Source organism: Anser brachyrhynchus, assembly GCF_964034855.1.
Source record: "Anser brachyrhynchus genome assembly, chromosome: 2".
Taxonomy (NCBI): domain Eukaryota; kingdom Metazoa; phylum Chordata; class Aves; order Anseriformes; family Anatidae; genus Anser; species Anser brachyrhynchus.
Genome location: NC_137695.1, coordinates 53,441,547 through 53,455,749, shown reverse-complemented (window position 1 = coordinate 53,455,749; position 14,203 = coordinate 53,441,547). Strand labels below are relative to the sequence as shown.

At 36.5% G+C, this 14,203-nt stretch overlaps 1 protein-coding gene across 2 annotated transcripts in view; it reads right to left on the bottom strand.

Annotated features, from left to right (window-relative positions):
* CDKAL1 (CDKAL1 threonylcarbamoyladenosine tRNA methylthiotransferase) overlaps window positions 1-14,203 on the bottom strand; it is a 438,076-nt gene that overhangs the window by 19,298 nt on the left and 404,575 nt on the right. For both annotated transcript variants that reach the window (XM_080578147.1, XM_080578148.1), the window contains 2 exons: window positions 9,982-10,065; window positions 5,854-6,018 (listed from right to left, as the gene is read on the bottom strand). In XM_080578147.1, the coding sequence (XP_080434273.1) occupies window positions 5,854-6,018; window positions 9,982-10,065 (249 nt within the window). The remainder of the gene's footprint in view (window positions 1-5,853; window positions 6,019-9,981; window positions 10,066-14,203) is intronic.

Sequence of the window (14,203 nt, the reverse complement as noted above, 5' to 3'; positions counted from 1 at the left end):
TGGTGCAGAACTTCCTGTGCTCCATTTTGTGGCCATTGCCCCTTGTCCTATCCCCACAAACCACTGAAAAGAGGTTGGCCAAATCCCTCTGTCTCCTACACCTCAGGTATTTATACACATTGATGAGATCCCCTCTTAGTCTTCTTTTCTCAAGGCTGAAAGGGTCTCCAGACCCTTCTTGGACTTGATGATGTAAAAGCTTTGCAAAGTAGCTTTTTAACAGAGGTAAAAGGTGTATTCTATTTTATTTTTTCTTATTTGGAAATTCTGATTTTTCATTAGCATTTCTCATACTTTCTCTAATTTGTTTCTGGAATTCTATGACAGATCCTTCTCTTTGCACCTGCATGACTTTTTCACTGACTTTTTTCCTAAATCACTAATCTCTAGTCCCTGTGCAGGATCCAAGTCTTTATCCGCTTTGAAACTCCAATGTACATAAAAACTGTGCTTAATAATTACTGCACTTTTACGTACATCTTCCACATTTCTTTCCAAGTCCTATAAGGAAGTGTCCAATATTGAGATCTCAATTCTGCCATGATTTCTTTCATTTGGGTTCCAGAAGAAGATACATACTTCTTCCTTCTCCATTTTATTTTGCTTGCAAGTGAAGCACCCTTTCTTCCTAAGATCAGAGAGCTTCATTTAAGCTACGGTTTGTTGATTCTTCTTTGTGGCAGCTTATACATAAATGTTTGATATATATATGCATCTTTCTTGTTTCATAACATCAAAAAAAAAAAAAAGGTTGGATAGCATTTAGAAGTCATCTTTTGCTAATATAACTAGAATCTACTTGTGGCTATGAGTCTGTGAACGTAAAGCTTCTTCGGTATCATCCAGAAGTAAAATGCTATCTCCTGCAAAAAAAATGAAGGGAGGACAGAGAGAAAAAGAAAAAGCAAACTGACCAAACAACTGCTTGCTACCTGCGTATCAGTGGCTTATTCCTCGTTTCCTCTGAAGTTCCCAAAGACTTGAATAACTGTTAGCCTAACTGTGGATATTACTATGGCCTGGAGAGCCACAGAGATGTGGGCCAACATCCCAGAATCACAAAAGACAAATGGGGACTGCCAGAAGGATTTGTTCACATGGGAAATGTTAGACATGGAGTGTGTTATCACATAAAACAATTGAAAACAGATAATTGAGAGAAAGATGTGCCTATATTTGTTTCACAGGAAAGTCAGTCACAGATGCATTATAGAAACAGAAATTACAAACATAAAATAAGCATGACTATATAATTAAACACCCAGTTAAAATATATTTTTTTTCCTTAATTTTCCATCTGATTAAAATTTCCCACCTAAGGCTTCCAGACTTACAGGACCTTGATTTTGGCAATAAATTACAATTCTGGCAGGCAGCCAGACTTTTATTTTTATCTTTTAGTCCTTTGGTCTCTTCTTTATGTATCTCTCATTTTGCAATATTTTTTTCCTTCAGTCACAGAATAAATGTAAACAGCTAAAATTATTTCTGGAGTACAGAAGCATAAAATACTATTTCAGTTTCTAACAACAAATTAGAATTCTTGCAGATTCTTACTTTCTTCAAATGATTAGATTTGGGTAAACATTTGTCTGTAAGCAGGATATACTTATGTATTTTATTTTGTCCTACTGTGAAACTACTGAGATCCCTAAACACATCCAAACAAAATTAATAAAAATAAACATATAAAAATGTCATTTTAAAGTTAAATGACATTTAGACCATTGACACGTACTGCTGACATTTTCTAAAATATTTACTAACCAGTGATAAAGAACTCAGTACTCTGTGCATTCCAAACCCATCTCCAAAACCTCAAAGACTGTATTAACAGAGCAGTTAAGGACGTAGCAGACATGCTAAAATACTTTACTGAATCTCTAAATGGTGAGATACATCCTTAAAGCTTTGTCAGCTCCTAGCCTACCTTAATAAAAGGTTATCACATCTGCAGCATTTATATCTTTTTCTTTTCCTGAGAAACTTAGTAGAACTAATAATTGATCAATTTGAAATTGAAATACTTATTATATAATACTTATTACTATACTTATTTACTGTTACTTATAATTACAAGTAGTAACTCACGACATGCTTCTTGTCTGAACAATCTTTTTAATGTCTACTGTCAATACTCAGTCTTATATCTCACATAGATTCACCTTATCTTACATTACGTATCTTGCATTAGATTCACCAGAACCAAATTCAAAAGTGCCTTCTCCATGTCCTCACACTTTGATTGATTTCATCTTTCCCTATATAACCGCTAAACATTGTTTTACTCCTGAATTGGCAGCTGCACATTTTAAACCCAAAGAAATCTATACTAGATTTAAATTTCAGTGTTAACTGAAATTCCTAAATGTATTTGCCCCCCACAAATAACCCTCCTGTAAAACCGTGCAACTTAGAGACGTGATTCACTTTTGAGCAACTTCTATCAAAAATTCATGTTGAAGTAAAAAATTAGTCCTGGTAAACAGATGTGCATTTTAATATATAATATATCCACTACAGTCAGTAAGTCTGATCATTTTGACAGATTTTTAACCTGAGCCACTACTTTCAACATTCCTCCACCCTTCCTGTCCCGACTTCTGCCACAAAGCCTATCACTACTGAATGCCAAGGCCTTATTCTAAGCCACTACTTATACTTTTTTTCTCAGAGAATACAACTGCTAAGAAATTCTACATCATTAATAAATATACAGCAATGGATGTACATATTAGATGTGTTTTTCACATATTGAAAAAAGCATCATAAAAATATATGCTAGAAATAGTCTGGAAATAATTTTATCAGCATTTGTCTGCTTCTGATTTGGCACAGATATACAATGTGTGAATGTTTTATAGAGACTTTAAACAGTTCAGTGTGTGACATTCTCCATTCCCTCTTTTTCAATCAAATCTGTTGATTCCTTTTGGTGACCTAGTTATTAGACTTCTTTGGAACAATATGTTACCACAGTCAAGCAGTCAAAAGGTGAAAAAAAAAGGACAAAAAAACCACAAACACGTGCAAAACAAACAAACAACAACAGCAAACACACAAAAGCTACAACTGTCTCTTCAGACTCATGTTGTGCTTTAGGTGCTTACTTCAAACTAATCAGAAAAAATTATTGAGGGTAATGTAGCAGGTCAGAAAGAGACCACATAACTACAGAAAGTCAGATAAGCTCTGATCCTGTGTAGGTATTCCTCATCACAGCATTTATATAAGTTTTTTCCTGCTAAAGATGGTTTTGCAGCTTGTTTTGACATCTACACATCATGGCGCTTACAATTTTTCTAACTAATTTTTTAGTCATCTGATTAGTTTCCTTAAAAGTTGTACAGTTTTGAAAGCTTTCCCTCTTTCAGTGAACATTTCTCATTAGACAGTAGTATTGCTGTGATGTATTTTGAAACACCTTTCATTGTGTCCTATGCAAGCTAATGAAAATATTAATAATAATAGCAAGTGATGCCTAAAATACACTACAAACACAGCATCGTTTGAGCTGCTGCAGACTGTCTACATCCATGCTAGATCCCTGACTCAGCACTAACCCTCTTTTGCATAATACTTACACGACATGCTGAACTGTAAGCTGTACACTACAGCCCCAGTAATTTCATGGTCATTAGGAAAGGGTGCTAAGTGCTTTGCTGAATGGGAATGGACTGAAGCAGATAGATGTTTTAGTGCAATACAGCCCATTTTCACATTATTTTGCTTTAGATTACCTTGATCCACATTTAAATTCACATGCCTCTCTGTATTAGCTGTCATCATGGACTAGCAAACATGAAGTAGATGAGAGGAAGTTGTACCACTGCTAGGGTGAGACCAGAGGTCCACTTGAAACTTCCTACGAACTTCAGATAGCATGCCAGCTACAGGATGCTGGTTGGTGCTTAAAAGTTTTTCTGCCCAGAGGGACAGCCATGCTGAGTGATAGAAACGTGCCTGGTCTCAAGAGCCATGTGGCAGCTGGCTACCCATCCTTTCAATTCCCTAAATAAAAAGCAGGCCCTAATTCTTCCTCATTTGTGTGTAAAGTGAGAACTGTAAAGTGAGAAGAAGAAAGTGAAAGGGCCATGTTTTCTTTCTTTCTTTTTTTTTTCTTTTTAAATGTAACTCTTACTTCTCTCTGCCATATACTTTGATAAACTGACTGAACAGAAAAGTTATCCAAGGTTTTAGTTCTGCATGCTGCCCCTTTGAAAACTTGGTGGAAAGCCTTGGCTTCTTATAAAAGATCCAGGACCTTTGGCTACTTTTCATGGAGTATCTAAATACATGTATTCCAAGTTGCCTTGTTCTTTCCCCAGTCTGCCATATAGTGTCAGATGACATATGTTGCCCCTGTTATCGTTACATTAAATGGAGTCACCCACCATGATTAGGACATGAGACTTCCTCACAAGCACTTTTAAGTTAAAATTAGATTTCACAAGCACATCTAAGAAGGAAATTTGCTGTACCCTTTTACTTGGGCATTCCAGGTACTTGTTCATATCTACTCAAAGGACAAGAGCACATTTGTACCTCTTAAATGCATCTCTATGATATGTTATGGAATTTATCAGTCCCCTTAACTTTAATCATTTTGTTTCCCATTCTCAACATAAAATTTCAGTCAACATTCTGCTTGCTTACTCCCATGCCAATATCTTCTGGCAGCATGTACTCAGTTTAACGACAGGCTTGGTTCTGTTCCATTGGATTATTTTAAAAAATGTCCTGATGAAAAAAGCAGCTGTGTTTAAATAGCTATGACGTCCAATCAGACAATTTAAGGGTTTTGGCTGTTTTTTTCCTCTTACAATCCCTTATCAGGCAAATATACACATACACATGGACAGTATTCAAAGGGAAGTTAGCAATGCGTTGGTGCTTAAAGTTCATTATCTGCCAAACACATTACTGTACGTGCATTATTGTTGCTATATATTTCCAACCAGCCTTATTGAAGGTACCAAATAGTTCAACTTAACACTAGTCACATAAGATATGAATTGATTATTTCCTTTAAATATGACCACTTAGAACTTTTACAAAGATATATATATATAATAGTAGTTGTCAACAATTTACTGTAAAAGCAGCCAGGTGGCTGATAAACTGCCAGCTATCTTTCTTCCATGTGCTAAATTATTGCTACATATTTTTGGAGATCCTAACAACAGTGCTGGAGAAAGGACATCAAATGATGCTTAGAAATGTGATACACATTTTCATTTCACACTCCATCAGTTTTTACAACTTGAGCTCCATGAAATGTCTGAGAATACTTGGCTAACAGCCACATCTACTGAGGTGTAAAATAAGGATCAGATATCTTTTAAAACGAGTTTCATTTTCTTTACATGACTAGATCAAATGTTGACCTTTTTCCAAAATATACTGTAAATATTCAGTACCTATCAAAGAATTTTGAATCTCTGGACACAGTTTTGAACTATTTTAACAGACACATAATCAATACAAATTTTTTAGAAACAGCTTTGTAACAGAAAACAAACAGATTCATCCTTCCACTGAACTAGAACTGAAACACATTGAATTATATAATCACTGGTGTTAAATCTTTTCTATTCTAACAGTTCTTTCTCATCTTGCACCGTGGAACAAGAAACAAGCATATTATTGTCTTTACAATCAGCAAAGTAAAGCTACGGGCATCAGCAAAAGCATCTTTTAAATTCAGATTTCAATCTGTCAGAAAAGATTAAAGCTTCATACATACATAAAAGGGGAACTATAAAACGATAACAGATACATAGCCTGAAATCATTATGCTTGAACAGCTGCTGTTTTACTAGTGTAGTAAAGCAGAAAATGTCTTTTACTCACCTCTGTTAAACCAGAAACTTCTCCTTTTGCTAATGGTCTTGTGATGGATGCAGTGTAAACTCTGGCATCTGACACTGGTTGCCCCTTCATAAAATGTTTCCCAGCTTCATAAATATTCACTTCTACCATCTTACCCATTAACACAGGATCCTTTGGCACGAGAACCTTTCAAATAAAGATAAAGATATAGTTACTAAATATCATAAAGGACATCAGTGTCTCCAGCTTCCACTCAGAAAACAGATTTTTTGGTAAGTATCTCTATCTGGCCTTCTTCAAGAGCTTTGCACTGTTACCTCAGATTTTTTCAACTCCAGTTTACTTTTGTTGTTGTTTTTGTTTGATTGAGAAGAAAGTTGAGCCTGATTCGCAACATTTGAACCCAGAGCCAGCCATGGTTTGGAACACAGACGTGGTTTCCAAGGGCACTTGTACTACAGAACTCTAGTAGACTGCTATAAAGGTTTTTACTTTTTCTTTTACTACCCCACAGTATTATTTTTTTCTGTTTTAATTTTCCAGTCTGTAAGTGCCTCAGGACAGAAATTATGCCCTTGCTTCTGTTTGCTCAAGTCCTTGTTTTGATTGTGCAGGTCCTTTGCAGCTGAGATGCATGACTGGCAATGAATGTCTCTAAAAATGGAAGGGTATGTTTGTTGTGTCAGCAACTAATGCCACTCTACCCTGAATTTGCACAACCATGGTATCAGACAGTCCCATGAGAACTTCACAAAAAAGACACTACATAACAGATTTCCATTGGTCACACATGCTATAAATGAAAGAGCCCCACGTACAGGAGCAATATTCCTTGCTGGAAGAACGAATCACATAAAAAGACTCTAAAAATAGAAAAGCAGTTGAAAAGGAAAAGCTGTGTTTCCCATTTAAACATCAATAAAAGATTGAATTACAGACTTATTTAATCACATTTATTTAAAGCTCATCTACAAACAAATCTACAAGCTTTTCAGAGGTAATAAGCACATACATATTCCTTGATTTTTGTAGATCAAAATTGAAAATGAATCAGCATAGCCTGATGTTAAAGGACATGGAGAGAAAAACTCTGTGCCAACCACATTTGGAGAGCAGTTTGTTGCCAAACAGTGCCTCTCCAGTTTCAGCTATCGCAAGTGCTAGTTGTCCTACTCAGAGGAAATCATTACCAGTAATTCCCCTTATTCCCCAAAGGCTCAAGGTGTTCATGACTGCTGGAGTTTCCAGATTCTATTAATTCTGCTGAAATTCCAAAGCACCTTCCAAGAAAAGCAGACAGCTTTGCCTTTCAGAGATGAGAAAGCTGGGTCTAACTAGATAACGGTGGCAAACATAAAGCCAGGACCCTAGTGCTGAGACAGCATTAAAACACAACTCGATCACAGTTCTTCCCATATATATTTTTTGGGGGCAGATTTAAATCAAAGCAAAACTAGGTAAATAAGTATCACTGAGTCTGGAACCTCTGTAAATTTTGGTATTCCCATACATGAAACAGCAAAAACTAAACATAAATCCTCAGGGACAGATGTGGATAAGTGACTAGTACTTCAGAAAAAGAATGACTTAAATGAAAATATCTGGGAGGTATTGCAAACAACCAAGAAGCCAGGCTTGGCATACATTCATACAAAAAAAACCCAACATATTTCTAAGAAACAAAGTTATACCAACAGAAACTGTCATCTTGACTGTTGTTTTGGCCAAGTATCTTTTGGTCAGTTTAGACTACTCTGTTTAATGAACTGATTTAAACTATGTCACCAAAGCTACGGACAAAGCTACCAGGAGGTCTGTTAGTGTACCTCTATCAATGTGGTTTTAATAGCAAACTCTTTTAATACAGACAAGCTTAGTGAAGAGATAATAATAGGTTTAATAACTATTTGAATTATCAGAACATTACACCACAACTACACACTTCAGCTTCCAAACGTGATATTATACCCCAGGGGTCAGTGTTGAGGCCCATCCTCTTTAATATCGTTATTGACGATTTGGATGAGGGAATTGAGTGTGCCCTCGGTACATTTGCACACAATACCAAGTTGGGGGGAAGTGTCAGTCTTCTGTAGGAAGGCCCTGCAAAGGGACCTGGACAGGATGGGTCAATGGGTAGAGGCTAATGGTATGAGGTTCAACATGGCTAAGTGCCGGGTCCTGCACTTTGACCAAAATAACCCTACAGGCCTGGGGTAGAGTGGCTGGAAAGCTGTGCAGAGGAAAAGGATCTGGGGATGTTGGTTGATGCTTGCCTGAACATGAGCCGGCAGTGTGCCCAGGTGGCCAAGAAGGCCAATGGCATCCTGGCTTGTATCAAGAACACTGTAGCCAGCAGGACCAGGGAGGTGATCGTCACCATGTATTCTGCTCTGGTGAGGCCACACCTTGAGTACTGTATTCAGTTTTGGGCCCCTCACTACAAGAAGGACGTTGAGGACCTGGAGCATGTCCAGAGAAGGGCTATGAAGCTGGTGAAGGGCCTGGAACACAAGTCCTATGAGGAGCAGCTGAGGGAACTGGGGTTGTTTAGTCTGGGGAAGAGGAGGCTCAGGGGAGAAACTCCTTCTCAGAAAGAGTGGTTAGGCATTGGAACGCTTTGCTCAGGGAGGTGGTGGAATCACCATCCCTGACGTGTTCAAGGAAAGATTGGAGCTGTGCTTAGGATCATGGTTTAGTGGGTGATAGTAGTGGTAGGGGAATGGTTGGACCAGATGATCTTGGAGGTCTTTTCCAACCTTAATGATTCTATGATTCTATAATTCTATGATACTATGATATTTTGTGACTCAAGAGTGGCTGATTTTGTATCTACTGTCACTCAGTTTAGTACTATTAGAGTCAGCCACTAGCACCAAGTCTTGTGCTTACCTTGGTGAACAATGTATTGCCCTTGTCAAATATATAAGATTTTAGGCAAAAGATACACAAATAAATAATGGAAAGTATTTTTTTTCATAATCAAATTTACAATTACTAAGCATGGTATTATTTGTATTTACTTTATTCTTTACCAGTCCCAGTCAGGACCTGTATTAGGTAGGGACTGTACAAACATATCATAAAACATCAACAATTTTTCACATACTGCTTTCCCTTTAATTAATGGAATTTCCACGAAACAAACATTAAATTCTGAAAAGCCCCAAGCAATTTATTTTCAATCTCTCTGTATAGAACCATGTTCCTCAAATCTGACTGATAAGGCATAAAAGCGAAGAACAGTGGTGTACAAGACTTAGATAAAGGTTAGAGGTGCAAGAAAAGAAAAATAATTTCAGAAGCTGTAATATTACTTAACACTAACCAAAACCAAATAAATAAATGCTCTTATGCAATACGGAACCAGAACAAAGCACTAATGCTGACTATATAACCACAAACATCATTGATAGCCTCTCCAGACAGGACAACTGAATAACTAGAAGTAGCAAAAAGAAACTCAGTGCAAGAAAATCAAGAAGAAGCCAACTGTAAAAACAGAATGAAATACAGATGATTCAGAAAAGCCAATTTTACTGTTTTTCATGTGCTTTTGAGTAAAAATAATAAATTTGTGAAACAGATACCATACTTCCTTCCTAACTCATAAAGATTACATTTCTGGGTGGAAAGAATTCATTTACAGAAAGTACACAGAAGAAAATAAAACATATCAGGCTGAAGTGTTAATTTAAACATGAGTTTCTCATCTTTCCTATTGTTTGAAATTATTTTTTTAAATTGCATTGCATGAAATAATTTTCTGAAAGATGTATGGAAATTATAAAGATTAAACTATTGAGAAAACAATGCTTCTGAGACTCAGAAATTAAAATTACTGTAATAATTAACAGCTTCTTCAACCATTTAGATAATGTTCTTTGGATATATAGCATATATCCTCCTCATTCTGTATAGCCAAAGACCTACTGTGCACTGCTAACATAATTTCAAGTAAATTGTATTTAGAACACACGAAGAAACAAAATATCTCATAAACGTGTCTTGATGGTCACACCTTTCTTAGAAAAGGTTTATTTCTTTTATTTCTTTTTTTTTTCCACTGTGTTGTGCTGTGTTGCTGAGATTATCAGAAAGCAAAGATACCGCAAAAAGATGTTATTTTGTTTATTTTTGTTTATTTACCTGTTCATAGAATGGATTGTGAGCAACATAGTAATTGGAATCAAAGGATTCTTCTGTTACCAGAACCCTCTGCCTCTCACCAACCTGGAAAATAAAAGACAAGAGTGATGACTCAGAAAACAAAAACAGTGAATTGCATCCAGAAGAGAGCTTTAACCATAAACAAACACACTTAGCAGAAATAATCAAATTATCTCAGGAAATTTTGTGTCAGCAAGAAACCACGGCAGAGAAAGCCCTTGCTCACACTATCCACAGGGGTAAAGGTCAGAACTGAGAGCTAGAACTGCAGTACTGTAATGGCTTGAACGTGAATATCCAGTTCAGAAATGTAAATTTATTTTTACATGTTAACGCAGTAACAAATCAAAATGTCAGATCTGCACAGGGTCCAATTACTGCTTCATCCAACTAATGAGAAAACTCCCCCTCAGAATAAAATTCTGCCATCAACCGCAAAAAGTTAACACCCCCTAGCTCCCCAACAACATTATGACAAATAAACCATTTAGAAGGATCTGAGAGAAACAGGGAACTGTAACACGTAGCTTGGTGTTATCTAGAAGCTCAGCAAAGCTATTTGCTTTTTTTAAAGCCACCCTTGTTATTTACAATGATTGAGCATCTCTCTAGCCCTTCTTGCTGATATCACTATGCTACACTCAAGACATAACATTGTAGACAACACTGCATGTTACAAAGACTCAATGAAGAAAAAAGTTCTTAACTACTCACAGAGTAATATTAAAGGCAAAATAATCTCTGGGCCAAAAAACTACAGTATTTCAATTATATGTCCAGCTTCCAAATACATTAGCACAGTTTAAAGAAAGCATCAATTCCATTTTACAATTAGTTAAATGGAAGACCACATGACAAGTCAGTTATATTTAGTTGCCACCTAAGTATTAATCAAAACCAGGCCTTGCCCAAACTTCAAAATCATCTGCACAACTCCTTTTGATTTTGTCCATTATTAAGTTACATAATGATTTTTGTATCTGAATTTCTGCAAACCCTGGAGGGACATTCAGCTCACATTGTTAGTCTGAGCCGATCTCTAGTTTTCTTCATCTAAATATACCCTGGATTCTTTCCAACCTACTTGACAAATGTATTCTACAAATTACAACTGTCTAGCAAGCTAAATTTACTTACTGCTTTTACTACTGTTGCTATCTCGAGAACCATAAATGATTTCACATTTTACTCCAAACTTTTTACTCCAATCCGTGAGCAAAGCCGCATTCAAATTTTTTACAACTTTCTCTAACAATCAGTCACAGAAAAACGAACAGGTGAAAACAAGAACAGCAAGGATACATATGCATTGCAGTGTTTATAGTATTTATACTATACACAGTCCAGGTTCCCCATTAGCCAAGCAGGACATCATGTTCCCCCTTCCCTATGCAGGTACCTGGGATATTCCCAAGATAAACCCCAGAAAGCAGGGCAGACAGCACCCAGGTCACTTCCCAGATGTAAATTCCCCAGGACCATATGTGTGGGGTACACAGCAAAAGGGGCACAAGTCCCAAGTTACAGACCCAGCATAAAAATCCTAATAGTAGAAAAGATGCATATTTCTGAGTACTTTTAAAAGTTGTTTAAGAGTTTATAGCACATTTAAAATTTCTATCTACATTCCTCTGAGAAGTCTGTAGTTACAAGTAACAACAGATACCACATATTCAAATTTTAGTAACCTAAATCATCTGTAACCATTTACCATTCCCCTGAACACTAAGGTGTGCTTTTCTTCCAAGAAAACAGTTATTTAATTCAAATCCTCAAAGGAGTTTTTCAAATACATGTCAAGAAGGCACTGGAGATAACTGTGTCAGTAAGATTACAGGGAACATTCTCCCTGAATGGAGACGTTTTGTTGTTTCTACAGCATTTCAGACCACAGCCTTTAAAATCACAATGCAGTATGGCATTGTAGTGCTACAGCAGGAAGTCTCAGATGTCATGCAATGTTATGAAAAAGAGGAGGAGGAAACGTTAGATAAGTGATACTGACCCTTGAGGAAACATGTCACCACTGGAAAACACCAAAACCAACCAAGTAGTCATGTCCTTGAGTTGCGTTTATTATTTACCGGTATCATAACTTAACAAAACCAGCTCAAAGCAATACTGGGTCTGTAACTCATTTCACAATTGTCTTGTGGTTCCCTGGCTTTCTCTGGACATAATGTTCTGCCTTTATCGTCCCTATGAATCCTGCCTGTGAGGAACTCTAAGCTACATGTGTTATCTTCATACTCTCAGATGACAGTGTCAAGTATAGTATTAAAAAAATAAAATAAAAAAAAATCAAAGGGAAGAAGAAAAGAACACCTGTGTTTGATCATTTGCTATAGGCAGTGATTTCTTCAAAGACACATTGCCAGTTTCTCTTTGCTTCCATGAGCAAATGGAGCACAGGTCCCTGTGTCTCAGCAGGCTAAACAGAGAACTTCTGTGCTCAGAATTTCTTGGGAATGGAAAGAAAACAGGAAGACTGAATTCATCACATAGCATCAAAATTGTGGCACTAAAATTGAGTACAAGAGGTGCAGAGGAGCAGAACAGCCTACACCAAATTATAGTACATACACTCACACATATAGTCACACATACAAGACAAAGAGGCTGTATTGTGAGGAGTACGAGGCAAACCCAATATTGTTCACTTTCTCATGTTACTGGACTTGTAGCCCTGGCCAAGGCTGATCTCAGAAAGAAAGACAATATGCAGATATTTGTGCAGACTCTCTTGCCATAACAACAGAAAAGAACAATTTTATTTAATGAGTTAGGCTATTGGGTATTTATGATCTACAACACTAATTGGCTACACACTGTAAGACAGAAAATGACTATCTCTCCTGCATCCAAATATAATTAAGAAAGAAATATAAGTAGGCAGAATGAAGCTTTGGTATTGAAATTTGTTCAAGAAGTGAAATATATGTCATCATTTCTGCAATTATTCCCCTGGGATCTCTAAATGCTTAAGTTTCACCTCTCTCAGAAAGAATTTACATATGCAGAAACCAGACATGATATCTAATAACAGTCATAATTATAATAACCTTTGATGATTTTTTTCAGGCATGTACCAGCAAAAGTAGTTCAGTATCTTGTTTTTATTCCTATTCTTTCATCTGCTTCCACAGGTATGCATGAGTTCCAGCTCTCAGGGATCTACAATTCTGACAAAGCATTTGCAACAGAGTGAAGTTATCGCTAGCATCTCAGTCGGGAAAGATTCCTACAGAGCTGGGATTTTTTTTTCTTTGTGGAGGATAGCATTAAAAAAATAATGAGTGTCAGCAAAAAACTTACCTGTCAGTTTCCCCCATCCCAACACAAACTGGTCATATTGTTTACACAAGGTAAATTTGTTTTCACTGAAAACAACACAGTGAGTATTACTAATCCTATCACTTCCTACACTGCAACAGCTGCCAGGTAGTTTGCAAATCTTGTAATTAGTAATAAAATCATTTATGAACTTAAATTCTGTTTTTATTTATCCTACAGGAAATTCTGACATGATAGTTCTGTAACTCAGTTTTTCTTTACTGAATATCATAAAAAGCAACTTTTTCCAGCTCGCTGATTTTCTAAAGTGAATGAATGCTAAAAAATGTCAAGCATCTTTCTCAGCTGCAGTCAAATTGGATTTGTTTTTCAGCTCCCCCCTTTCCTCCTCCACCCTTTTTTTTTAAACCAAAACTGACTCAATCACATAAAACCCAAGACTAATTTCTAAATTCTGCAGCAGTACAGGTGCAAAAGACTGGCACTGTTTACATGCTTTGATAGAATCCTGCTAAGCAATGTCAACAATAGCCTACTGTAATTATACTCAGATAACGTATATTCCTGATCTTTTTTTAGTTAATGAAAATCGTAACTGTTCCAGCTGTAGTCATTATTTATCACAGCCAGAGCATGTTCTTTCTCACTGTTTACTTATTCTTTTCTTTGAATTTTGCTGATTATGTTTTTAAAAGTTTCTATTCAGCTAAAATAAACAATAAAAAAATTAATAACCACTGTGTTTTTATACTTCTCCCACAGACGAAGGCATACAGTGTACACAGCCAACTCCATTGATTCAGAGAACAGCCAAAAGTCTTCTTTCAGGTTGAGCTCAATTCATGGAGGAATCGATGAGCATCTCTCCATTAATGTTGACTATGGCTGGCTTGGATTCTGACCCCAA